At 39.8% G+C, this 27,927-nt stretch overlaps 1 protein-coding gene across 2 annotated transcripts in view; it reads left to right on the plus strand.

Moving 5' to 3' along the window:
* Positions 1–27,839, plus strand: part of LOC112554636 (homer protein homolog 2-like) — a 31,819-nt gene extending 3,980 nt beyond the window's left edge. The window contains exons 1-9 of one of the 2 annotated variants that reach the window (XM_025222547.1): positions 4,161–5,904; positions 12,162–12,318; positions 12,921–13,052; positions 13,188–13,346; positions 14,951–15,078; positions 16,722–16,878; positions 20,635–20,757; positions 20,956–21,036; positions 21,398–27,839. In XM_025222547.1, coding sequence (XP_025078332.1) covers positions 5,726–5,904; positions 12,162–12,318; positions 12,921–13,052; positions 13,188–13,346; positions 14,951–15,078; positions 16,722–16,878; positions 20,635–20,757; positions 20,956–21,036; positions 21,398–21,595 — 1,314 coding nt within the window. In that variant the 5' untranslated portion in view covers positions 4,161–5,725 and the 3' untranslated portion in view covers positions 21,596–27,839. Of the gene's footprint in view, positions 1–4,160; positions 5,905–12,161; positions 12,319–12,920; positions 13,053–13,187; positions 13,347–14,950; positions 15,079–16,721; positions 16,879–20,634; positions 20,758–20,955; positions 21,037–21,397 lie in introns of those variants that run through there. The other variant, XM_025222548.1, reaches the window with a different exon arrangement.
* The last annotated feature ends 88 nt before the right edge of the window (positions 27,840–27,927 follow it).

A 27,927-nucleotide genomic window follows, 5' to 3' on the forward strand; every position in this document is an offset into this window, starting at 1 on the left:
AAGAAAGCAGTCTGCGTCCAGTTTTGTTTGATTTTGATTAATTTTGCTTACTACTTTATTTATTGCTATGACTGTACCTGCCATGATGAAAATCGTTAGGACACAAACATTGGCTCTAATCATGGATTTACATAAAGACGGCCTTCTTTGTAATTCCACGACTTTAAAAAATGTGCGTCCTCATTACATTTCACATTCTGGAGCCAATCTAGTACCATGCAGGATTCTTGGAACAGCACAGTACTAGGTTTCAAGCCTTCATGAACATCCAACCACGTGGCCTAAGTGACAATTTTGACATTCAGCTTAGTATTGAACTGACCTTTTTAGACATTTCCATTATCTACCACCATAAACAGATATTCAAGTGCAGTGTTGTTTGTTATTCTTGTTGCGTAATTGATAAATTGCTGGAGGTAAAGTTTTGCTAGTTGAAGGTTTATGATTTTTCAATAGTGAAGTCAAGTATGGGACTTGCTGTCAGTTGCAAAACATAGTTTTGTAAAGACAGGTTATTTTCTGTAACTGTACTTTCCCCGCTATCGGACTGGTCATGTCAGCGCTTACGAGATAAAACAGCTTGGAAGAGACAGTAATCCAAGGGAATACCTATCTACACATTCTTATCTTCCGATTAGCATGTGATGTTGACCTTTCCAGACTCCCATTAGGTACCGGATAAGTTCCCAAGGACGTACCTCCTGTGCCGCTTTACCCACAGAAGTCGGCTGCTACCAATAAGTCAACTTCAGAGGACATGATGAGGGTGGAAGAGGCACCTAACGAACAGCATAAATCGAAAACTGATCTGGAAAATATGACACGCACAAGGATATTTGATGGCCACGAGCTAGCAGCTCCAGTTTGAGCTTCCTGGACCTGTTCCAAGTTGGCTTGGGTATTATCTCGACTTAAAGACACTCCGTCTATCTGGTGATTGTGCCACTCGTAGATTCCTTACAGCGGCCAGAGCGCTGCGTTGCTTTGGGAAGAGATTACTCGGTAGAAGTCTCATACTTCGCATACTTTATACTTCTGATACTTGTCCTGTTGTCTTCACCAGTTTATGACGATGGTGTTACAACTCAGCCACAAACGATACCTGTACCACCCCCATGCACCCCCCCAACACACACACAGACACACGCGCGCGTGCCTTTCCGGACGAGTGTCCAAGAGACATACTAGTCGCTCTCTCGGGACGAGTTTTTCCTACTATCAAGAATTACCGTACGGTTAACTTGCGTTACCACGGTCGGGTTACATTCATTTTTGGGGCTACATATGTGAAATGGAGCGTCTTGGCTTATAAGGATGGCTGCAAATTATCGGATAACCCAGCCTTTGGAAACGATCGGTTACCGCTTGCTCTTGAGACTGTCGTCTGTATCCCAGAGTTTAGATACTGTTCACAAGTTCCTTGCTATCGCTTAATTTTTAAACCAAGTATTTCCTAGCCAAGTAAGGTAGAGGATTTCTTCCCATTTTATTTGTTGCCAGTCGTTTTGTGGGTGTTTGTGCTTGAATCTGCGAATAGAGCTAGAGGGATCAGGTGAGGTAAGCGAAGACGACCCTTCTAAAGGTGCCAAGAAAAATGAGAGCTATTTTAAAACTTAATGTAAGTAGCATTCATACTAAGATAAAACTGCACGTGCAATGAGATCTGCTTTATTGAGATGGATGCCGCGCAGTGCTTTAAACATATAAGAATAATCCTCAGCCGACCGAAATAAGTGTGATATGTGTATGAGGCCGGAGCGGAAATAGCAATAATAGTAATGCGGGTGATGGTTATATAACAATGAGCTTCGTCGCAATCCAGATACATTTCCTAATTACACAGGCGGCGTTGGGGTCCGCTGGGAGATTGCCTGATGAAGATGACTGACCATTAACACAACGAACGTCCGTGGAGCATGTTAGTCTCACTCTTCTACCTGTCCGCACCACCTGCCCTGTCTGCTCACATCCCTCCACCCACCTTCGCTGTTAGTTGTACGTTTCTCTCGTAGTGTGTGTGTGCGCGCGAGAGAACGAGAGAGACTTCGAAAGTTATTAGTTGGACAAGTCTCCTTTGAAAGAACATATAATACAAGCTGTATACAATCATTGTGGATAAAATCTTAAATTAGACAATCGCGTGAAACAAATTAAGCAAATAATTCAACATCATCACCTGAGAGTTACATTTGACAAGCCCCCCCACCCCCCCATTCAGTTTACTCGGAGTTTTTGACAAACAGCGACACGGGATGGAGTGGGGGAGATATCAAAGGAAAACACCGATGAGATTTCCCGAAGGCCACCTTTCGGATAATGAATTTCAAACTATAATTTAAGATAGATACCGTACAGTTCTTGTCTTGTCGAGCTGTGTTTGTCCAGATCGGTGATCTCGTTTGTATTCTCAACATTGCGATCCTTTTACTATAATCGTCTGGTTGTTGGCAATTCGCATGGCACACATCATATACATCTTTAATGGGTATTAAACTATTGAACATTTTTTTTCCTAATCTTTTAAAATTATTCTTCCAGCCCCAATATTTTTTTTAATATTGATTTTTTTTTTCTTTTCTCTACATACTAACATTTTTCGTCCATTGTATTAAACTGCGCACAGATTTAAAATAGAAATGCTACTGCTGGCTTTTAAATTGATGATAAATGTAGAAGTAATGCTCTTCTTTTCTCCTCCCATCCCTTCTTTGACAAGAGAGAGCTGTTTCAGCCGAAGGATCGTCAAAGCGGACAAAGGTTTACACGACACGCGGTGTTCTTCTGTCCCCCACAAACCTAGAGTCGGCGAGATGTGCCTTTGCGGATGAGTGTTCAGAAGTTCCTTCAGTCGCCCTTTCGGGACGAGCTCTGCCTGTTGTCTAGAATTAGCAAACGGTTGCCCTTCGTTAACATCTAGACTCGGCCCCGAAAAGATTAAGCTCAAGGACCTGTTGTAAAACACATGTATGTCAAGGTGTACTTAGTGACCTGGGAGGGCAGGAAGAGCTTCCCGTCACCGTCAGCTGGCAGTTAAGGTTCGCTAACAGCTGCTAAGTTTTACAGAAAGACAACAAAGGAAGGAAGATTTTGGAAACAAGACTCACAGTGCATTTTGAGGACGGACACATCTAGTGGGATGTAACCATAATCGGCTCATTCTTCTTTTTGTATATATATAACCGTCAACATGTTTCCAGTGAAGAGTTGCGCCAGCGGAAAACATGTTTCTGTGAGTACGCTTCGACTCTGGCAGTCGTTACACCGATTTGCCACGTCACTGTCTTGTTTCCCCCTCCATGCGGTGCCCGGCGCTTTCATCGGTCTTGTCATCGTGTGTAGCATCGTGCCAATCTGCCAGCGGTGGCTAACGGCGTCAAGGAGGGTGAGGGGAGGACCTCGTGGAAGGGGAAGACCTCTTGGGTGCTTGAGGGGAGTGGGTGCAAGGCTGGTTGTTGGCATCAGGCCGGCCGTGTGCAGAAATTTGCGTGCTGAGGTCGCAACAAGCAAACGATCCGGAGTCACGTCAGCATTCCCAAACATCCCTTGCTATTACATTAGAACCATTTTTTTTTCTATTGATTTATTCGGCCTATGTGTGTGTGGGGGGGGAGTTTTTCTTTGCGACGAATGTGAGACGAGGCTCACATCTGCAGGAACGGTCACCAGCTGTCGACGCCAGCGGCGCTGATGATGTTGATGCCTGAAGAAGACTAGGTGGTGAGGGCCTGGTGCAGGCAGCAAGGCGACTAGCTCCTCACGACTGACTTCAGGCTGTTGAGCTTTATGCACGGCGCCAGGTTGACCATCAGACTTGGTGATGCTTATATTTTTAGCATGGCACGGTCAGGGGAAGTGAACTCTCCTGACCTCGTAAAGTGCTGCCAATTGGAACAAGCGTGGATCCCCACCCCCCTACACACACATTTCTCTTTCCACCTCTTATTCTTCATGGTCTTTTATTTTGCCAACGGGAACTAGCATGTACTTGTGAAACTCGCCTTTTGTGAAACAAACAACCCACCAGACACGGATTCGGGATCTAGTGTCTCTCCTCAGTTTTCTCCCTGGTGTTGATGTCAACGTGGTCTTGCGACTAGAGAAGGATGTGCTCACCTTACAAAGCTGTCTGTAATAATGGCTTCATTTCCGCTGCAGGCTTTTAGAGCACGGAAGGGAAGTGTTAATTATCGTTCACCCGAAGTGCGGTTACCGTGCAAAGAGGTTAAACACTCCCCCGCCTTGTGCACTTTCTTGTCACCCCTCCCCAGCATGGGCGTGCGTGTATGATCTATTTTGAGCTGGCGGGCGTGCATAACGGAGTCGTAGCGTTGCGCTGGCCGTCTGGGGAGGCGTAGGTACAGGCCAGGGTTGGCGGGAGAAAGAGAAACTGTGTGTGTGTGGGTGAACAGCTCGGAGATGTCAGCACAGAGATTTGTGTTGGCAAACAGGTTGTATCATCCGCAGATCGGAATGTGTTTGCCTGGCTAGTCTTTGGTCTGAAAAGAATTCCAGAGCGTGCGCCCGAGTGGAAACTACCCCTACTTCCCCCTCCTAAAAAAAAAAAAAAAAAAAAAAAAAGTGGATTTGATCGTTGAGTGATCGACAGCTTCAAAGCGGTTTCTAGACCCCTGTCATCGTGTTCATGTTTCGTGCCCACCTCGTCAGAAGTATCGACGAACGACGTTGTTAATCCAGAACAGTTTGTTTAGCTTCCACCGCACGATTTTCTTGTGTTTTTTGTTGTCTTCTCTCCACTTCCCCTTGGATGTGGCAGGATATTTCAGTCAGGAGCTATTTTGAAATTGTTTCTTTTTTCTTCTGTTTTGTTTTATCCCGGTTTCTAGAGAGTGAATCTGGCAGCAAGCCACCCGCAGTCCGGGTTACCTGAGTTGATGCCAGAGACCGGAGTGGAGTATGATGTAGATAAACCTGGGCAGCGCAGGGTCGCTTCTTGAAGCGCAATGGTTACACAGGTGACAAGTACACAGTGATCAGTATCGATAAGCAATGACGGCCAGTCGATCCTGAAAGAGGATCTGTAGCCGAGAGAGGCGGCATCACGGAGAACGTTCTTAAGACCCCACACCCATCTCGACGTTAGTGAGGCTGTATAGAACACCTGAGGAGTTAATGCCATAGAAGAAAAACACTGTGATGCTGTTTCATCCGAAATTTGAGGAAGAGTTCTTTTACTGCAGTCAGGCATCAGTTGCTTCCCCGTGAAGTGAGAAGGTGCTGGAATCTATGCAAATATTTCCCGCCCTTTGAGGTGGACAAGCAGAGAGGTGAAGCATCACTTTCAGTGCTTTGTGTTGGAACCTTACTGATGCCAGAGATTTTCTGGAGCTTTTATGGTCCATTATACTGAACTTAATTATAATCTTATACTCATTGGACACACAAATACTTACAAACATGTGCGCGCACACGCACACAGAGGTTTAGGATGTATGATTTGGCAGTAGGAGAAGCAACAGAGATTTTTATACCTGGACAAATAAACTTTTAGGAAACTATGGTCTCACACAAAGATGAAATGAAAGGAGCACATTGAATTGTGACTTTCAACAAAACAATTCTACATGGACCAAAGCAAAGTAAAAGTGTCTGTCAAGACTTGACTCTTTAAAGGCAGTGATGACCGTAAGTGGTCACTGATGTAGGAAGTGTATGGCTGTAACAAAGATATTACTATATCTACTGAACAAGAGAATCGAGCTTGACAATGTGGTCTGAAGGGGAGAGACTGAACACACCTCTTGTCATTCGAAGAGCCAGCAGCTGGCGGGAGCTAGGGGCAAACACTAGTAGTTTCGGTGTCCCAGTTGACCCAAACTGGACCACCAATAGCTATGGCACCGAATATGGCAACACCACTGCTAGCGGGCAGTTCCGGCAAATTGGGCAAGTACTCTTCCTTTAAGATGAGTGTTTTGTGTTTAGTATATGCAAGCAGTGCCTGTCACTCAATACTAACAATACATTATTAACTGTACATGAAAAAAACAATTAATGCACTTGTAATTTGGCTATGTTAACTATTAATAAGTTTTTAAAGTGGGAGAGGCGAGTGTGAGAGAGAGTTGGTCACGCTAATGGATGAAAGTCCATAACAAGATTCTTTTCATCAGCAAACAGTGAGAACCTGTATAAATCTTTGGCTTCCAAGACCTTACAACTGTTGGTCTTGAAACTTGTGCAGTATGTTGGTGTAATGTCTGCTTCCCATGACCTGATGGGCTTTGTAGAAGATGAGTTATGGTTTATGGGGTCCTGCTTGCCTGTTAATGGATGGTAATATCTGTGAAACAATGAGACATTGTGCACTTTGATGTAAAATGAGAGTGATTGCATCTTGTTGATACAGGTCCACATGATCATAAGCATCAGTTTCTTCAAATCTCATTAGAATTTCTACTGTTGCTACATGGATCATATTTGACTTTCACTCTTCTGGCTTTGTTACTTGTGGGTGAAGCAGATCTTGGATCCTAAGTATGGTGCATGTTCCATGTAGCTCTGACTTCTTTCATTTTGCTTTGAGTGGATATAAAATTGGGTTCTAGTATTTCTGCTTGAGCACACTGATGTCTGCCATTTGTCACAAAGCCTCCATCAAGCATTACTATCATAACTTCTATAAACAGATTCATTACAATATTTTGATGTAAATATTTTGTTCAAGAAGTATAGTTGAGTTTAAAATAGTTAGATTGTAGTTAAAGACCTTTCAAACATAAAATGTCTTCTCTTCTTCTTCTTCTTCTTTCCTATACGCCCCCAGTGGAGCATAGGGCCGCAACCACACGCCGCCATCGGACCCTGTCCTGGGCGTCCCTTTCCAGCTGGCACCATGTCATGCCAGCTGTCTCTGCCTCTCTGTGGACTGATCTCCTCCACGTCTGTCTGGGTCTCCCAACCTTACGCCTCCCCTGTGGTTCCAGCCCAGAGCCTGTCGCGTTAAATTGTCGACTGGCTTTCGTAGCCAATCCAGCCCCACTTCCGCTTCTTGATGTCTAGGCTGGCATTTTGGCTCTCTCCCACAGATCCGCATTGGAGATCTTCTCAGCCATCGGATGTTAAAGATGCGGCGCAGACAGTTGTTGATAAATGTCTGTATCTTGTTGTGATGGCATTTGTCACCCGCCATGTCTCAGATCCATACAGAAGGACTGACTTGACATTGGTATTATAGATGCGGATGTAGAGACAAAGCCTTGGAGTTCCAGATAGGTCTTAGGGTGTGGAATGTAAGCCTGGCTTTGTTTATTCGGCTTCTGACATCGTCATCTGTACCTCCGTCTTTGCTGCTGACTATGCTGCCAAGGTAGGTGAACGTCAGACTCTGGCATTACCTCCGTCTTCTTGATGTTGATGTCAGGCCAGTCATTGCTGCTTCTTCTGCAAGCCGAGTGAGCTTTGTCTGTGCGTGTTGTTGATTGTGGGACAACAGGCTGATGTCATCCGCATAGTCAAGATCAAAATGTAGTTTATGTATTTGTTGTGTTGATCAACACTGAGAAGGGAAAATGTTCCCACACCTTGCTGTGCATTATCAATATATGGCAGCATTTAACAGTTAGATTGTCTTCTGCATGTTCAACTGAGAATGAGCAGATTCAGAGTATCTCAAAACTATTCTTGAAATGCCATCTGCAGTCATTATGACCAGAATAAAATGGGCAGAACTTGTGCCTGAAAAAAGTATTTCTATTCTTAGCTTCTAGACAATGTTCTTTAATTGTGTGGCTAGCAAAAGATTTTCCAGCCAGTAATGACCTCAAACAGTGATTTGTGTAGATCAAGGGCCACTTGCTATTGACATTCAATTACACCTTTAAAACTCATCTCCTCTGAGCAAGTATTTGCAAGCCATCCAGCAGGCAAGGCAAAGAATCCCAGAATAATGTTTATTGTGCACATCATGTTAAGCGGCAGACCCTTCTCCCATCCTAGGAAGCAGAGAAGGTGGAAAAGAGACCTTTGTACTTCTTCTTCAGGTGTTCTTCTCCACCTGCTCTTTCTATAGCTTGCTTCTTTGCCATTTTATCTTTAAGAGATTAGGGATCTCAAACCAGTGTGAATATAGAGCTGCGGAATACTTTCATTCCAGTGTATAAATGTGGATATCTGCACATGCCCACAATGAGCTTCTTCCTGTGTGCATTGCCATAACATATAACCAGAGGCAAACAAAGGAGGATAGTACAAGTCTTCTTAAAGTATTTTGAAAACTTATGATACAAGATAAAAAAAATTGTGTGGTACTTTATGAGCAGTTTATTTAGCGATGAGAGCTTATAAGTTTTATGTTTTATGTAAGCATAGTCATGCATGATGAAAAAAACAAGCTATTTTTTTCCTTTTTCAGAATAATGTTATATTTCTTACTGTTGTCAAATGTAGACATAATCACAAATCAACCCTAGTAAGAATAACATTAGAAAGTAACATTAATGTTGCCAAAAATGGTTGACACTCCCAACCTTCACCCCCCCCCCCCCCACACACACACACACACACGAGTCTTGAGCAGAATACTTTCGTAGTGAGCTGTATTCTATATTTTCAGCTCTATATAATTAGTGTCCAGAAAAACTTAGAGTCTTGTGTTTCTTTGGAGTTATGCTAAGGGCTCCCTCCTCCTTGCCCCTCCCATATTCCTGAGTGTGAGTAATATGAATCCTCTGTCCTGTTAATGAGCTGTACATTTTAACCCCAGCTCCTCGAGGAGTAACAAGGACTAAACTAAACTAACCTCACCTCACTGGTTTCAGAACAAGGCAGAGACTATTTAGCTTACATTTGCTCATTTATTTTTCAAGTTGTCTTTCTGAAACATATGATTGCTGTGCTGATACAATCTGACATCAATGTAGTCTCTTAAAAATGTGCTGTTAATCCCTGCTATTCACATTACTCCTGTCATAAGAGATTCAGGTTTGGTCTGTAGACTTAAAAATTAAAACCTTTTATTAATGAGGGTACTTTTGTCAGTTTGACCCTACACCCAGTCACATCAGATAGGGTTTTCATGTCCACAATCTTTCCCAGTGATATATTTGTACAGGCAGTCAACAGTCAATTGACATTTTCACTGTTGACAGGGAGGCTGGGACTTCATTGATTGGATATTTGCTGTTCAGCTCATCATCAGCCACCTTCTGTGGTGAGAATGCTGAGTAGTAGCCTGTGATCAGGAAAGGTCTGCCACAAAGCATTTTCACTTCTGCTTTAAAAAAAAAAAGCTGGGTCTGCCTACTTGGAGGAATCCTTATGCCAGTGAAGGCCCTGTCTTTCAAAGGCAGAGTGTTGCTTGATAAAGTGGAGAGCTATCTTAGCGTACCGCTCAGTTTCATGTAAATTAAACTACCAGAAAGAATGGCTGGGTTAATGTCCAGTTTTATAAATAAGTGGTAGTTGTGAAAGGTGTAAACATTGAAACATATTCAGGCATTATGAGCTTACATATTATTGTATCCTGTTTGTATTTTTTGTGCTAGTAACCATTACATGTAATTTTAAGGAGCTTTCTTACTATCGACTAATTCTTTATTTATTTTTCTATTATTTGTAATTTCCTATGCGCGTTTACATTCTAAGTTAAGAAAATTCAAAGTGAATACTACGATGCATGATGGTTCCCTCGGTCGAGATCAGTGGAACTGAAAGAACCAGAAACTGTTTTGCAAAGACTATTCATATGTGACAGAACTTTTCTGCAAGCTACTCAGAAGTACTGGGAGCTCTCTGTCCATCACACCTGCTGTGTCTTTCCCTGCAATTTAAGGGCAGATGATTGATTGAGGCAACAATCCCAATGCAGCTTGCCTTATTGATTTTTGTTTTCCATTGTAGATCCCCATAACTGGAGACAATGGACATCAGTCCCTTGCAGTTAGCTAGACATCTTTGCTGATGTGGGCAGTATGCTTCAGCCTTGAGACAGTCCATTGCAGGACTTTTACCTTACCACTCATTCATTGTTATAGATATAGAGAGTAAAACAAAAAGTTTTCATATATATACACCAGTGTGTTCATGAATACTTTGTTCTTGTTAATATTTAAAATTACAGATTGTTAAGCACTGTCTAATGATAGTTAATGACTGATTAACTTGCTGGCAGTTTTGAGTTTCACAATGGTGCATTCGAAGCATAATAATGTTCAGAACCTGAGTAACATAAGTATCATGTCACTGAGAGCTTCCTGCTACTTTTGATTAAGATTAACATCACAAATAACTCAGTAGCCAGGTCAGTTTTTAATGATAACTTATGTCTGTTTGTCTCTGGCCTAAGGTTGTAAGAAAAATGAAATGTAACCCAGCCTAGTAGCTAGTCATGTAAATTGTAGATAGTTCATCATGGCATGTAGAAGGTGGTAACCAATCTCTCTTTCCACTGCCATAGTTTTACCTTCTAAATCAGTTATCTATCTGGTGTTTAACTTCTGACCTGCTCAGAAGTTGAGAATTCTAGCCTGAGGACTGCAGAATCTCTCCTCTGGTCTGTTTCACAAAAGGAGAGCATTGAAATGTATAGTGGTTGTATTTGTAAAAGGTGTTTCATCCTCCCCTCTTTTAGCTTCTGATGATGACACACAAGGGCAGTCTAACAAGGTGCAATAAAATTATACTGATGATAAATGAGGAGATGTATTGCTCTTTATGAGAGTGGCTGGTGGACTTCAGCTCGCTATATAGTCACCAGAGAGCTTTCAAGAGCTGATTTTAAATCTCCACAGCAGTTTTCCAGTCATCAGTTGTTCTTTACATGGCTGTAACAAGTCACTTTATAGGCCTACAACAATTTTATTGTCACCAGATTCTCCCAGTCAAATTGAAATGCAGCATCTTTTATCTTTAAGCATGCTAAATTTTCATTTAAACTTTTTTATGCAATACTGCTATACAGTATGTACAATGTCAAAACAGGCATTTGATTATGATTATTTACAAATGATAAAGCTCTGTTACTTAGTGATAAAAAAAGATGCTGCTGCTGGGTACACATCATAGACAAGACTTAGTGGAAACTGGCAGTCTGCACCTGCATTATCTGCTCCTAGGCTGTCTCCACCTTGCCCCTGCACCCTACTAATCTTACAGTGAAGCTGATGATGGTGAAGTGGCACAGGATGGAAAGACTAGGTTAAGGGGAGATTTTAAGACCTTATGATTGTGAGGTCATTAGAGATAAGAGGCGGTGCCTGTTTGGAAAAGGCCTCCACATGGCAACATTGAAGCAAAAGCCCAAAGAAAAGCCTTTTTATCATACTCCCAGTTGCCTGGAATTGACATAGATGCTTATGGAGGAGCAGAGCTGTCTTTTCATTTTTGAAGGAATTAGTATTCACTGTAGGCATTTCACTAGTCTTACATTCAGTCAATACAATTTCTTTTTTGTCAAGTAAATATACTTAAGGACCTGGTTTGTTATATCAACAATTTCCATTTGCTAATGTGCTTGCACTATATGTACTAACTCTTAATGCTATAGATGCACTGAAATTAACAGTTTACTCCACATTTCAGTTAGTGAACATCATGACATATGTACAGAGAGAGCTTTAAACTGCAAGCATGATCAAACCTGTGCTGACATGAAAATCATTTTAATGCATTTTACCTCATTTCTGGTTTATAAAAAGAACAATAAAAAGCAGAAAACTTGTATGGATGAACAACTATGATGGAGGAGAAACATCTTTAAAGAAGAGGGAAGATTTATCAGCAATGTTGAGCCTAGAGTCACATTCAACATGCTTCTCCCATAAATAACAGTCAAGAGCAGAGACAAGGAGCAGATGGGAAAATGTCTTGGAAGAAAAAGGATAGATAGATAATAAAACTTGAGAAAAAGCCAGATATTTATTTGTTTTGGAAGCTGCCTTTAGCTTACATTTCGTAGGTGTCTTTTGCTGTTATATCTGTGTCTGAACTGAATCCAAACACCCCTTCTGCTTTGATGAAAACCTGAACAGTTGATGGTAGAAAAGCTTCTGTGAGGTGTCTGCTTATACAGTTTGGATTTCATCTCAACAGACGGAAAAGCCAGATTTTAGCATGTAAGGTAGTGTGTGTGTGTGCATGTATTCATGTGTGTGCGTTGTGTGTGAGTAAATATACTTTAATGTTCCATGTTTATTTTGTTGTAGGGAGCAACCCATCTTTTCCACCAAGGCACATGTATTCCAGATTGACCCAGAGACTAAAAAAAACTGGATTCCTGCCAGCAAAGTGGCTGTCAGTGTTTCCTATTATTATGACAGCACACGCAATACCTATCGCATCATCAGTGTGGATGGATCAAAGGTATCAAATAGACTATAAGCGTTTACACTGTCACCATTTTTAACTGAGGTAACAACTAAAGACACATTCAGGTGTCTGATTCACTGGATAAGCTTAACACTTAGATCTGCAGACACTGGATCACAAGAAAAAAAATTATCTGAGGTAATATGTTATTAAGACTGTGGAGACAGCCATTAGACTTTGATTATTTTTACATTCAGAATTGAGATAGAGAATAACACCTTTTTGTGCATGGTGAATAATGCTCTCTTGAATTGTCAAGATATAGATAGTATTTCAGCAGTTTTATTTCAACATGTTTTCAGTGTAGCTGATGAGAATGATGATGTGCTGCATTTGAAGTCTATGTCAGCTTTAATACACTGCATGTCCTCATGCTGCCTGATGTGTTGGCAAATCTTTTCCCCCTGCTTAACTGATGTTTTCATGCATCTAAGACAGTGTGTATTAAACTAATGTTCGATACAATGTTAAATACTTTTGTTAGCAGTACTGTGCTTTCATGTCTATGAGAAGTCATTGTATGGGACATATTGATGAAGTGAACATGATCACCATCCGACATTCTCTGAAACTTTATTGCTTACCTCTTATCACAGGCTATCATCAACAGCACTATTACTCCCAACATGACATTCACAAAGACATCTCAGAAGTTTGGTCAGTGGTCAGATGCACGTGCAAACACTGTATATGGACTTGGCTTTAACACCGAAGCAGAGCTTGCGAAGGTGAGAATTCCAGGATTCTGTCACACTCTCATCATGCCAAAATACCATGAAAACTTCTTAAATATAAGAAGAGAATTTGCTTAAATGTTAGATGGATATCCACGTTATTATTATTTTTTTTAATATAACTTACAGTTCATAGAAAAGTTTAAAGAAGTAAAAGAACTGACACGCCGAGCAGTAGCTACAGAGAAGCCGAGCAGTGAAGTTAACGGAGGAATTGATGGTTCACCTCAACCAACCCCTACACGCACATCACTTCATCAGCGAACCAACAGCCTGTCTTCCATACAGGTAATAATATGCAGGTGTGTGTGGGTGGGGAAGATGTGTGCATGCATGTTTTCATTTGCAATGTATTGCAGGTAGTAATGTCTCTTTTGTGGTTTTGTGTGGGTTATACAGATATGTATGTTTATCTCATGTTCATGCATATTTCATGCGGAAGGGTTGGGTGAAATGAGAGAGAGTGTGTGTGAGTGTGTGTGTGAGAAGGAGAGAGAGAGTGTGTGTATGTGTGAAGTGAGATTTGTATGTTCAGTGATGCCTTCAGTAATACTAAAATTTATTTAGAATGGTAAAAACACTAAGGATGTTTATTGTCACAAAATAACATGGGGGATAGAACAGTGGGTTGGTGTCCCTGCAAAACACTGCCCATAGGTCAGTTAACCCCAGGTAGGAGCAAGGGATGGGAGATTGAATGATACGTATTGATCGAGGAACGTGTAGCGCTGGCTATGATTTCCAAGGAGATAGTATTCACATATCATGCATCTAACAGTGTAGGTTGTTAGGCTGGTGACAACTTTGCAACTTTAATAATCATAGGCTGACATGGGTCAAAGGAACAGGTGCTTGGGCAGGGCAGGTAAGTTAGTCTCAGGTAAGAAAAGGATTCCAGAGGCTGGGCAACTGGGACTGTTATATTTATGTGGATAGGTGAATGAAAAGCGTGGTTGTGAGAGTGACCGACCAATTGTGCCACAGATAATCTAAATCAGCAATTTAACATTGTGATGAACCCACAGTTGCTGTTTCGCCACTAAACTCTTGAAGCATACACATCAGAGCATGAGAGACTTTGATTAAATTCAAGTCTTGGTTGTCAAGTGTTAAATCTGTTATCATCAGTCTACCGCCACTAGACAAGAGACATGGTATGGACTTGTCAAGATGTGTGCAGCCCAGTCTTAAGACAGAGTGTCAAAAAAGAGTGACCGCTGCCCTTACAAGACATCATTTTACATTTGGCAGCAGGACATGTTACTCAGGTCACAAAGCTAGATGCTGGTTGGACTCTGGCCAGTGGGTGACAGGGAAGGAGTTGCACACTAGTGCTATTGGATAGTGCACATAAGCACTAGTACAACTCTTTACAAACACCTTTCATGTCTTGGTGCAAGGGAGAGCTGTTACAGACAAGGAAGATCAACAGTCAGTAGACCACTATCTCTTTTGCATCACATCAAGAGGGTCCAAGGACTATTGTGTACGATAAACGAAGAACATTTTAATTTAACAAGGGACAGTTGTTTGAGACAACAAAGGACAGTTGTGTGCCATACCAGCAGGGACCATTCTGTTCCATGCACCAAAGACAATTCAGTCAAGCTAAGTGGCACATGAATGCATAACATGTGAATGTGTATGTGAACAAGTGTGGTGTATGATGTGTGGTAGTTAAGGATAGGGTTCTTTTGACACACTGGATATCTGGATTAGTAGTAGGAAGATAGGATTAATGAGACAGATAATTAGCCAGGCTAGGAATTTACTTACATCTTCCTTTCATCGTTGATGTTAGTGATTTGTAATCTCTCGACACTGATCTTGTAGAAAGTCTTGTTATTTTGTGGTAAAGCTACAAATACTGTAAGAGTGTCTGTGTTTACCAGACTGACAGCACAAACCTCCAGCAGCGTCGCAATTCATTCACCCAAGGCAGCAATGGTCTTCCGTCCAATCACTCTGAGGCACAGCTCAAATATGAGAATGACCGGCTCAAACTAGCTCTCGCTCAAAGGTGTGCTTCTCCTTTATTTTTTCCTTGAGGGTTCCTTTAACCCAGTGCTGAAAATTTATAGCTATTGTGCCTAAGAAGTTTGTAGACTGTTGGTACTGTATCTGTAATAGTTTATATCATTCCCATTTCTTTGTTTTTTCCTTATTTTCTTTAATGATATTTATTTACTTAACATATTTGTGAGCTGAAAATGTCTACCCAGTACTTAAGCATACACATACATATTAAACCATAGTTCAGCCTGTGGTAGACTTGGAATGTGATATGTTTTATGAAGCAAGCATATGAAACAAGCAATTAGACCCTGACAGTTCCACACCAGCCTTTATCCCCACTATCAGCTCCCTTTGTGGTAAGTGAGCACAAGGTGTACATCTTCTTTTGGTGACAAAGCTGCAGGAAAGCAGCAGATCCTGTTGATGTCTGGTTCCACACTGAGGCACAGCGTCAGCCAGCTCTCTTCTTCTTCACTGACATCTTCAATGTATTCCTCCAGCCTGCTGTCATCATGCTGTTTCAAAACATCACTCATCATCCCTGTCCCAAAGAAGAGCAGGGAGACATCACTAAATGACTATAGACCCGTCATGATGAAAGTTCTGGCATAACTGGTTCTCAGAGATCTTTTTATGCTCCTCCAGAGATGCAAACTGGACCTTCCTTGATTTGCCTATCAGGCCAATCAGTCAGTGAATGATGCTGTCTAGCTCTTCACTTTATCCTCCAGCTGCTTGAACCCCCTGGCTACTGTATGATTCGAATGGTGAAGTTTGCAGATGATACCACAGTAGCAGGTCTCATCTGGAACAATGATGAGTCTTCTATCACCACCCAACAATGTCTTTACTTTCTGTGCCAGCTGAAAAAATTTGGCCAAAGAATGGTCATTCTGGTCCAGTTTTAACAGGCAGTGATCGAGAGTGTACATTCTGAGTCACTGCTCTAGTTATGCACCACCAAGAAACAGAAAGTCTGACTTGACCGGGTTGTGCATTTAGCTGGCAGAGCTGTTGTCTGTGATCTACCCCCTGTAGATACGATTGCAGAGCAGAGTGTGCAAGATTGTGGCTGATGCATCCCACTTGGCCAATGGCCTGTTCTTTCTCATTCCCTCTGAGGTCAAGTATAGATACATCCAGGCCAGAACTTCCCAGCTGAGAGACAGTTTCTTTGCTAAAGCAGTAGCCTATCTGAACTCCACCATAGCTCGTGTCAGGATTAATAATAGTGGAATGAGATTATGAGAAGACTTGATTATGATTATGGGGGTCATGCATAGTGAAAGTGTGCGAGCAATCATCCACAATCATCCACATCCGTGCGCATATGATTCTTGTGACTGAAATTTGTGTATAGTGTATGTTAAAGAAAAGGATTGAGGGTGAAAGAGTGAGAAAGAGAGACTGTGTGTGTGTGTGTTTTTGCATGTGCATGTGGAAGAAATAATGGTTTGGGTGTACAAATAATAGTGAAGGTAGTGGCATCTGTCAGTGTGGGTGTGAGTGGTATTTGTTGATCAAGTGGCATCCATCATTACCTCGAATTCCTAGTGTAATGTCACTTGGCAAATAAACAAATTCTTCTTATCTGAGTTGTTTGCCTAGGTAGCTGTATTAAAAGGTGTGTTAATATTTTTTTTAAAGTTCAGCCAATGCAAAGAAGTGGGAGGTGGAGCTGACAACCCTAAAAAACAATAATGCTCGGCTCACAGCAGCTCTTCAGGAGAGCACTGCCAATGTAGAAGAGTGGAAGAAGCAGCTGGCCACATACAAAGAAGAAAATGCTCGGCTGAGAAAAAAAGTAAGAATCTATTCAATCTCAAAGTCATGACTGAATTCCAGCATTTTCCATATGGGGATTTCTTAATTTCATGTGAATTTGTAGTGTTGTATTAACAATGTGTGATGGTCAGAAGTTATTTAAATGTGCATCTCTGATTCACCTTTTTATTATTGCTGTCACTGCAATATTTTTCCTTCAGCATTTTTTGTGAAATATGTTCCCATAAACTGGCATGCCACAGGCTGCACGAGCATTTATTTATCTCTGTTTCTTTGTTGGTTTTATAAATTTACATACGTCTCTATGGCACTGTTTACTCTTTAAAAGTTATGATGACTTCTGGACAGAAGGTACAGATACTCTTACAGTCTAGTTTAGTGGAAGTGACCTACCTGGTAACCAAAGGGAACACAACAGCACAAATCAATACGAAAGTAAGAAATCTTTATTTTGTGTATGTGTGGGGGTGGAGGGAGACAACATTTTTAAAAAGCACTTTCTTTTTGCAAAAAGTTTACATTCTTAATCAAATGCACGAAGGAAGAAGAATTATCCTTCTGTCCCTTTGATCTTTGACCCCATTATCAAATGGTGTTGCATCTTTTCTTGACTTGGAAGTTTGCTGCATCAACCACTAAGCTGCCAACAAAGCATATTGGTGTCTGTACTATTTATTACTTACTACATTTTTTTTAACCATAGCTCGTCGACATAAAAAAAACCAAATTATTTGGAGTGGAATGCTATCAGGTCATCCAAGAATTGGATAGGAATAACTCAGTTTATTTTCCTGTTGAGACTGACTAATAGGCCTTTAGTTGACTTAGTGGGAGTGGCCATTTCCTTTTGTTTGCCAAAGGTAGGACTTTAGAGCCATGGCCAGATTAAGACTGTAAGCAACACAGTATGTGCGTTGACTGCCAGGTGAGCATCAATCATGGTTTGAAAGTCCTTGTTATTTGAATGTTTTGCAAGAAGATTTAGGGTCATATTGAGAGTGTAGTTCAGTCAGGAAAGTTTTCACTCGTTTCACTGGTTACATAAAAAGCTAACTAGTGTGGAAAGCATCATATTTTTTTTTTTGTCTTTTCAGAGAAAAAATTAAGTTTTCTTGTTTGTCCTGATTTCAGTATTGTCTGTTAATTACAAGGTGAATAATAGCTCATGACGTTGAAGAATCTGTTGTTTCAATATGTGAAATACTGCAGTAGATGAGTAGCATGACATAATGCTGAAAATTAGCAACATTCTATCTCCTTCTTTTTTAACAGCTATCCTTTTCTTTTTTTATTTGTTTATTTGGTTGGTCCATCTTTGTGCACCATTTCTTGTGTGATTTGTTTGGTGCACAATATTAAAAAGGGCTATAGAGAATATCAGAGTATTATCCCAAATACAGTTTATTTCTTTATTCACTAATTAGCTGACTCAATTTTATTCACACATTTTTTCTCAACCTGTTGTTAAAGCTATTTTCTTTGCTTTTTTTATTCTTTTTTTCTTTTCTTTTTTTGTGCTTATGTAATTTTTTTTATTTGGCTTTTCTTTCTTTTCTTTGTTATTCCTTAGTTCCTTCACTTATTTATCCATTTATCAGCCCAAGAATTGATTTCATTTTATTTAAGTCTACATGTGGACTCTTAAAGAAAATTTGTATTTGCTGCCTTAATAAAAGCCAATTTATTACTTAGTACTTCATTCTTTACAAGTCCTTTTATGCCCATCTCCCTCTTTCTATCAACTTTCTGTGTGTGCACATGTGTTTGTGTGTGTGTGTGTAAAATGTCCTTGTTAACATTTGTGTTTGTACAGCAGTGGGTGTATTGTCTCATTGTCCTCTTCGCAAGTGAAAACATTTAAGAACAAGTCATTCCTATTGCATTCTATCAGATTCACTGTTGTCTGCATTTTGAGAACAATCCTGCTGTGGTTTGGAGGTGGAGCATTGTCCACTTGTCTCTTGCTCCCTAGCTAGTTGACTTTTCAGGCACACCTTTTTGATGGCACTGGCTGCAAATTTACCTGGCCACGCTACTCCCCCCCCACACTACCCCCCCATCCTTTCCTCACTCACCTAGGGCAACAAAAGGTTATAAGGAAGACATTGTGGGAGGGCCAGGCGGTGTCAGGAAATGTCATACCACTTGTTGACGTAGATGCTTGGCTTGCAGTTAAGTGTCAGGAGGCAAGCTAGTTAATTGTTAGGCGGGACGTGGATTGTTTCATAACAAACAAACAACCTGTGTTACACAGCAGCAGGTCTAATCTTGTCACTCACTTTGTTTATTTGCACTTCTGGATGTGCCAAGTACAATGACCTCTAGCTGCATTCCACAAAGCCAAATGTCCCCTTTCTCTCCACCTCTCTCTCTCTCTGTGCGCTCATTTTTACAAGATATTCTGATTCGATTCAGGATCAGTGCTTCTGAAATTCACACTTATAAATATTGATATTCTGCTCCCAGTTCCCCATTCCTCTGATGCCCCTTATGTAACTCTGACCTTGATGATGAAATACGCTGATCTAAGGCTAACATTTTTATCTGAAAAATATATAAATACTTGTCACAATGTACTTTAAAATCTTTTTGACTGATGAGCACTGTTTGCAAAATGTCAGATTAATGATGATGAGAAACAGTTAATGTATGTGCGTACAAGAGTTGATGTGATGTAATGATAATATATATTTTAACATATATGTTCATATAAGAGTATGTTCCTTATTTTACTTTATAAACTTGGTTACTGTGTTTGATTTAAAAAGTGGCATGTGAACTACAGTACTATTCACAATGGAATGGCTTGGCTGGCCTGGTAGGGGAAGCTCATGAATAAAGTTGTAAGGGTCAATGACCTAACAGTAAAGTATTTAAGTCTGGAGTATGTACTCCTTTGGATGCATCATTTTTTTTCAGATGTAAAAATGATGAGTTACTGATAGTTAAGGTAAGCATACTGGAGGATCAAAACGACACCTGTCTCTGGTAAAATGCTGCTTAAATCTTACAGCTGTCATTGAAGTAACGATGCAGACAATGAGAAAACAGATGTTGTGACGGGGTCTGTGCTTTATACAGCATCAATGTGAAACCCTCTGAGTGGGAGTGTTACCTTGAAATGTCTGATAGTCTTTTCATGTTGGCCAGACCAGTTACAAGCAGTGACAAAGGGCAAAGGGCAGTTGACATGCAGTTCTTTCTTTGTGAGTGTTTGATGGCCCTCATGAGTAAATGGGGGAAATTCTTACAGCCTGTTTTTGGCTAAGGTTTTTATTTCCTGTGGATTATACAAGGACTTAATACAATTTGAATTGCATTGAACGATACATCCACCTTGATAACTAATTGTTTGTCTTTTCCCCCATATAGCAGCTGGTTTGAAGGAAAAAAATGTGTTTTTCCATACAAGCATACCATATTTTTAAAAATATTCTTAAAGAGCATGCACGGGACATCAGCTTGAAGAAGCTAGCAGTCCTTAGAGCAAAGATTTTGAAATAATTTTTCAGGTGAAGGGGAGATCACAGTTGCTTTCGGGCCTATATTGTAGTTTTCTGTAGACAACATAAATGAAGTACCAAAGTCAGACAAGTGGCTTTAAAGGTTTGTCAGTGGAATGATAAAAGCAGGGTCATTGCATCAGCTTTGCTGTAGTAGACTATTCTTGGTGTCCAATAGTGAAAAAGAATTGTAATGCATGTATTTGTGCAAAGTCTCCTGAAAAGGCTTTTTGTCTGTTAACATGAAAAATATTTTTGAATTTTTATGACAGGTATTGGAAAAAGAGCATGAAGGAAATGTGCAAGATTCAGATTCTCAGGCTTTGCAGCAAGAAATGCAAGCTCTTGGGGAGGAGGCAACTCGTCTAAAAGGAGACAACAAACTGCATCAGCAGGTAAGGTAGTCCACCATGTGCCCTCTGTCAGCTGATGTTTTTATGCCCACATTTATTTTTAGCCCAAAAGTAGAACCAGCTGTGTGTATCTTGTTCCTGAGAAGTAGATGCTACTCATACTTAAGATCACTTTTTAAAATATTTTTCTCTAGTAGTCTGTAGCACTGGCGTTTATGATGAGCTATGTGCTGTTTATAGGAGATTGTTCGGCTGACCAAGCAGTTAGAGGAAATGACATCAAGGGAAGCCCTGACATCATCGTTTCAAGCCCGCATACAGGTTAAACTTAATGTGTAATTTTTTTTATTTGTGTATCTGTGAATAACCTTCACTTGAAAATTTCTTCTCAATTAATGAATCAATGAAGTTAGGGTCGGTTTCTTTCTTGTGTTTTTTTTTTTTCTCAAGGACTTGTTCTTGCCATCTATTTTGAAACTTAGATTTTATTACATCATATTTTCTCAGGATGGTTTAATTTCTTACATGCAAGTATCCTGCCATCAGGAGATTTATTTTTAAGATAATGTATCGTTATCTTTATTGTGTCCTGTAAAGATATGCACTTGTCTAGATTATATTTTTCAAATATTTTGAAACATCACCTTGCTTCCTCTTCCCTCCAACATCCATTGTTTTGCAGAATCTGGAAGAAGAAAACCACAACCTGATCCTCAAGCTACAAGATGTCCAACGCCAGCTGCAGGAATCTCGCAGTTCTCGAGACACGGACTCTCAGGAGCTGCTGCAGCTGCAGGAAGCATTGGGGTCAAAAATCACAGACTTGTACGAACTTCATGAACAAATTATTGCCTCCATTCGCAAAGAGTCTAACAGCTAGCAAGCATTTGTTGACAGTCCAGATACATTCTCTTTTGTGGCTTCCTGAAGATAAAGCATTATTATTATCTACTGCTGCTACTTCATCTGATTTTATACCTCAAAACCCCAGAACGATCCAGTGATATGGTAACACATTTCAGACCACAGTGATATGTCAGGATATTTCAAGCACCTTTGGAAAGTGATATATGTTTTTCAGTTAAGAAGACCTGCATTTGGATTTTTGTTGTCATTTATTTATTTTATTTTTTATTTATAGGGTTAGATGCAATGCTGAAGTGTATTAAAAATCTAGAATGTTTGAAGGCTTGATTGTCTTTCATCTAGAGCATACAATATGTTGAGATGTAAAGAATGAAACAGTAAAACTGTCCAAACAACGATTAGATATAAAAGGAGCAGAAATGACAGTAAACATCTGTGATACCTTCACATCTAGAGAGAGCATCTGTTTTCTGATGAGAATTATACAATTTAGTGCACAACAGAAGTCATGAGACTTTTGACGATACAAGAGAAAGGTACCCTTCTGTACTATTTGTTCATGGAAACATAATTTCAAGGTTATTCCTGTGCTTCTTTGGACACAAGTCAACTTTCTGAGCAGCATGTTTGCACCTATGCCTTTAGCACCGAAATGATGGCTTGCCTGAATTCATTTGGGCAGACTGACAGCATAAAGACATAAAGACAGTGTGCACAAGCACAAATTTTAGATTTACTTGAATTCTAGGGACCAGGCTTCAAAATGTCTAGCTTTACATTCAAGTGGGTGGTGCTGCCAACTTGAAATTGCTGTCTTTTCACAAAATCTAGTCATACATTTTTAGTGGCTAAATTAGCCTTTCTGCTTCAAAGTGAAATGACCTAGGAAAGAAATGTAGAAAGTTTACTTTCATAGCAACTAGACTATGGGACTCAACAGTATACTCATATAGAATGTGTATTTTTTGCGTGTGTACTGTAATGAACATTATGCAAGTAAGATTGCACCCATGCACAGGATAGCTTTAATGTAGTGTTGCAATTTCCATTAAGCATGGTTGTTTACAGCATGTTGTTTTTTTGGGGTACTCTTGTAAGAATTGTTCTGTGCATAAAAGCACCATTGTTAGCGTTGCTGTTGAAAAGCATACCATTGCTGTTTGCGGTCTTGTGTCTTGTCACAGAAATTAGACTCTGTGAATGACAATATTATCTAACTGACCACTCGTAGAAATGCAGTTGATGAGTACTGCAATTTTTGGCTGCTACTAGCTGTACAGTGAACATGTAAAAGTTTTGGTGTTTTGCTGCAGTATAACCTTTCTGTCCTGAGCAAAAGCTTTCAATACATTTCTGTAATGTGTATCTATTGTAGGAGACTTTTTTTTCTGGAGCCGATTTCAGTGGATCTTTAAGCGAAAGAAAAGAAGAAGGAAAGTGTTCTAGTTTGGGTTATATCTGTTGGTTCACGTTGAAAAGTTTGTTAATGGTTTGTTGCTATTTTACCATATCATCTTGGTGATTTTGCCTTGAGGTTTTCTGAGGGTGTTTTGCTTGAACTTCAGAATTGTTATGTCTGTGATGGCGTTTAGCTAGCTCTGCAGGTGGCAAACAGGAAATGAAGAATATAACTATTTGAATCCTGAAAAAATATTTCATATGATTTGGTGGACAAGGGCAGATAGCAGATTACACATTTCCAGTAAGATATAGATGTTACACATATTTATTCTTTGCCCATATCTCAGCATGTATGGTATATCAGCATTATTCATTTGATACTACTGTTGACTATATAAGGGTGAATGGGCTGACAGAATACTGCTGGAGTGGTTATAAATGTTGGAGCTGCTGGAATAGTCTTCATAGAAAAGATGAAGAAAAAGAAGTTGGAAGTCTCCATCTTTAAAGTTGTGAACATTGAAATTTCGACTGTATGAGTGTGATTTCTGATGTAACGCATTCAAGAAAAAAATTTTGTGTTAATTCATTTGAGATGGCCAGTACACAAAGTGTATGTAAAGATTGCATGTAAGGAGTTAAATTTCAATTCCCTTTTGTTGTGCCTGCTACTCTTGAGCTTTGTCTAAAACCAAGAAAATACATTAAGGGTAAAGCTGTATATGCTTATGGTTCATACATGAAGGGGCTGAAACTGTCTATTTGGAGAGTACAAGCAGGCATGTTATGAGGCTAAAATCTTCATAACTCAGGATAATAAGCTTTTTTGTACATTTCTTGTGCAATGCATTTATTGTACCATGCAGAAACTTAGAATTGCCTTGGTGTTATATTTGTATCACTGATAATAATAGACCAGAAATTCTCCTTGAATACTGGTTGGCTAAATGTTGATCATTGTTTTGGAGCTGTTAAACAATTAAGTATGGTGTAACAGTCACAGAAAATTGCTTGATATGACAGATGTTTAACCATTACTAGATGGCAAAATGTCAGGAACAAAATAACACAAAAGTTGATTGACTGGATAGAGCTATTTTATAGGATACCATTCTTGTGAAGGTTGTGCAAGGCACTACAGGTAGGTCTGTCCTCCTGCGCAGTGGATTGCAAGACCTAAGGAGAGCTGCTGATGAGACTGACCTCCTCTTCAACAGACTGCAAGAGCCAAGGAGAACATCATGTTTATCACACTTTGGCTTACATTTTAAGAGTGCATCTCACGTCCTGCCTATTGACAACAATTCTTTGTGTGAAATCATTTTCGTTTTTGGAGTGAGCAATAAAATGACTTTCGTTTGACTGCCCCATCTGCCTTTTACAAAGGACATCAGCACATTGGCAGCTACACTCAGGAAAACAAGAGGTTCTCGAGGCTCGGTGCTTGGATGAAGACAGCGTGGGAGTGATCTGGAACAGCACCCTGACAGGCTGTGATGAAATGTTGTCTTTATTTCCTTCAGTCAGAATGAACTATTATTTCTGCTGGGCTTGATTAGATTACTGCTTAGTGGTACAAGAATACAAGAAGAGGTCACTACAAGAGGTTAGCTACAAGTGATGCCTGTTGTCTCATTAAATGTTCAGTAAACTAAATAATGAGACTGACATAGAGACATTAGGCTTCTTTGTCTCTGGGTCACGTATCAAACTGTACCTCTTTGGTGTCAAAACTTGACAAGCTGTTTCATCTGTTATCACTACTAGTATCTTGTTTCTTACCAAGAGATGACAGGCTGGAGCTGTTGTCAGGACACTGCTTTTTGATTTCAGTTTCTATCCTTGGCTTGTAATGCTGTGTACAGTACTTGGGAAACCAGTTTCTGTGACTGTACATCTAACTTTGCTCTTTGTGTCAGTGTCTCCACATTTAATTCTGCTTTGTGTCAGTGTCATAGCATACATTTCCTCATGTCTGATCTTCATGCAGAACAATCAAAGCTGCAATATCTCTGTGTCTCAGTACCTCATGTTACTGGCTTGTTTTCGTTTTTGTTTTTTACTCTGACACATTATCACAGTGAAAAGGCCAAAACATACATTGTCAAACTCCAGCACACACTGTATCAGCCTCTGTTGAACAGAATGCATCAAGTTCTGAGTAGTTTCATTGAATTCTTACTAATACAAAGTGGATTTTGATATTTTCTTTTAAAGTAATTTGCTCATGGTTCAACCCTTGCCTGTACATGTCGCACCCCCTCCCTGCCTGCCAAAGAAAAATATTGTGACAGTGGTAGGTAATGACATAGCCTGCCAACACCTAAGTCTTCCTTTGTGACAGTCAAATTGTCAATCCAGTTCTCACCATAACTGTGTTAACTGTATGTGCCAGTCACTTAAGCTGAGCTAACAGACATAAGGAGGTATGAAAATGAAAAAGTGAACGGAAAAAACTGAGAAAGAAAATATGTGTGGACGATTTATGCCTGTATTGGGCAGCTGGGGGTTGGGGGAGGAAACTGCATGAGAAATGAAAGACATATAGTTGAATGAAAAGGAAATGAAGTGACTTTGTATAAAATACAAGGACATGAGATGGTAGTGAAATAAGAAATAACCTCATGTAAGGTGAAGTGTAACTTGACATGCAGTGTTTGGCTGTACTGTTGATATAAAGACTATATTGAGTGAGAGCGGTTCTCTCATGGAACCTGCCTGTTTCTTGCTGGATACAGAATAACAGCATTAATGCTGAGTGTGTCTGATATGTGAGCTGTAGCCATTAGCTTGTGTACATACATTTTGAAAGAAGTGTACATAGTAACAAAGTGCATTTGGATTTAAATGTTCTACCCAAGTGTAAACTGATGAACAAATATCTAGTACATTAGTTGCGAGTTTGATGCTCTGTCATCATTCATGCCAGATTTTGAAACCTTCTGTTAGATTTTTTTTAAAGAAGCTGGTTCAGAGCAAGTTCTCTGACCTTTTATTCTACCTGGGAATGTGCTAAATCTAACATTTATTTTACTCACATACAGTTGAAAGTAGGAGCAGAAATTTGTGAAGTCACCACAGTGACAGCATTTTGCATCTTACTACATACTACAGGACAGTAACCCAGCTGCTTGTATTAGGATGATGCAGTGAGTGTGCTAACAGTCGGTGCAGGGCTTCATTTTCATGGTTTGAAAGTAATTGGCTTAGATTTTAATACAAGTGTAACAATGTATAACACCTGTTTAGCATACTAATGTTAGACTTTGTTCCTTAGCACATTACTCATAAAAATGAAAGTTTTCTCTCTCGAACACAGAGCAGTAATAGAAAATTTTGTACTTGTACCAATCAAATAGATGATGTGAACTGAAACCGTCAGGTTAGAGCAATTTCAGCAGATTAGTAAACAGACCAGCTTGATATCTCTTTAATACATAGTCTACATACCCTTTGAATTTCTAAAATGTGGTCACATGCATTTCTTTGGGAAAATGTGTTGTAATTTTCAGCATATTGCATGTCAGTTATCCATCCATATACAGTATTTTGTTGCAAACCTCTTTATTGATATATTGATCTTGTATATTTTTAAAAAAAACACCATTATAAATGCATATCAGATATACATATATTGAAGCACTATTATATTAATATATTGAAACTTTTATCTCGTTTATCTATTTATATTTTAACTGTTTATTGTCATTCTCACTCAGATCAAATTTATTAGAATGACATTGGTCTATGTCTGTAGTCATGAAAATATATTGTCATAAAAACTTTCTAAATAGGTGAGTTTTCTTGTTGTCAACATTTCATTTTGGTTTACTGAAATTATTAATATACTTGTTATAAAGCATTTTTCCTTTGAATTCTGTCTCTTGAACTGGTTGTTTTGACTTCAAGATTGTAGCCTCACTACATATTATCAAGGAAGGTAGCAGGAAGTGTAATATTTATTACACAGACCAAAGGTGACAATTTATACCCTGTCCAGTCTTGTGCTCTGGGGATTGGAATTGTTCCAGAGGACTACTTCAAGCATACTACTTATGTGCTAGTTCCTCATGAACACCAAATGCAAGCCATCAGTTAAAGCCAACCACACAGGTGACTTTAGAGATACTACTTAATAACTTGCTGTTAATGATGACATAGTGCACTTGCTATGTAAATAGGCACCATGCTGTAGTTAGCAACAGCTGCTTCCCATGTTCCCTCCAAAGACATAAATAAAACATTGCTTCATACTTACTGGTTTGTCTCCATCTTGCAGCTGCTTGTGCAACATTTGAGCAGCAATTGCCTTTTCCACTCCACAAGACCATCACATCCTCCTATTTTATGTCTTTGTGTTGCACTCTTTTGTAAAGCGCTTCCAAGTGAGGAAATGCGCTGTTTAAGTGCTCTTTGACCATAAGTTGGAGAAAAGGATGAAAGCAACTTTTAATGAGAGGATTGATTCTGTAACTGTCCCCAGAACACAGATCTGATATTTCTAACAGAGGGTGAAATGATATTTGTAGGCTTTTTGCTTTGACTTGCATTGAAGTTATCATCTTGATTGTGTGTCTGTGTCAGAGACAGAAGCGGTGTATGTTTGTATGCTTGGACTGGAAAATGCATACATTTAAATCAGTACATGCTTCGACTGTGCTATACATGTGTTGTTAATTTGCAAATCACTACCCTAACCCTGGTTTTTATTAAGGCAGATTTTTGTCAGTCGCAATGGAATTTGATAGACTGTTGTTAATAGAAAATTGAGAACAAAATAGATATCTCACCACACAATATTCTCATGTATGTGATATGTATGAGGTAAAGACTAATAAAGTATATTCATAACACTTCTTAAAGTTTCTTTTGAACAAACTTTGAAATGATGTAGTCTATAAAACTAGCATGATACAAAGGCCCAGCGGCGGTAGAAGTGTTGCT

Source organism: Pomacea canaliculata, linkage group LG13, assembly GCF_003073045.1.
Source record: "Pomacea canaliculata isolate SZHN2017 linkage group LG13, ASM307304v1, whole genome shotgun sequence".
Lineage (NCBI taxonomy): Eukaryota > Metazoa > Mollusca > Gastropoda > Architaenioglossa > Ampullariidae > Pomacea > Pomacea canaliculata.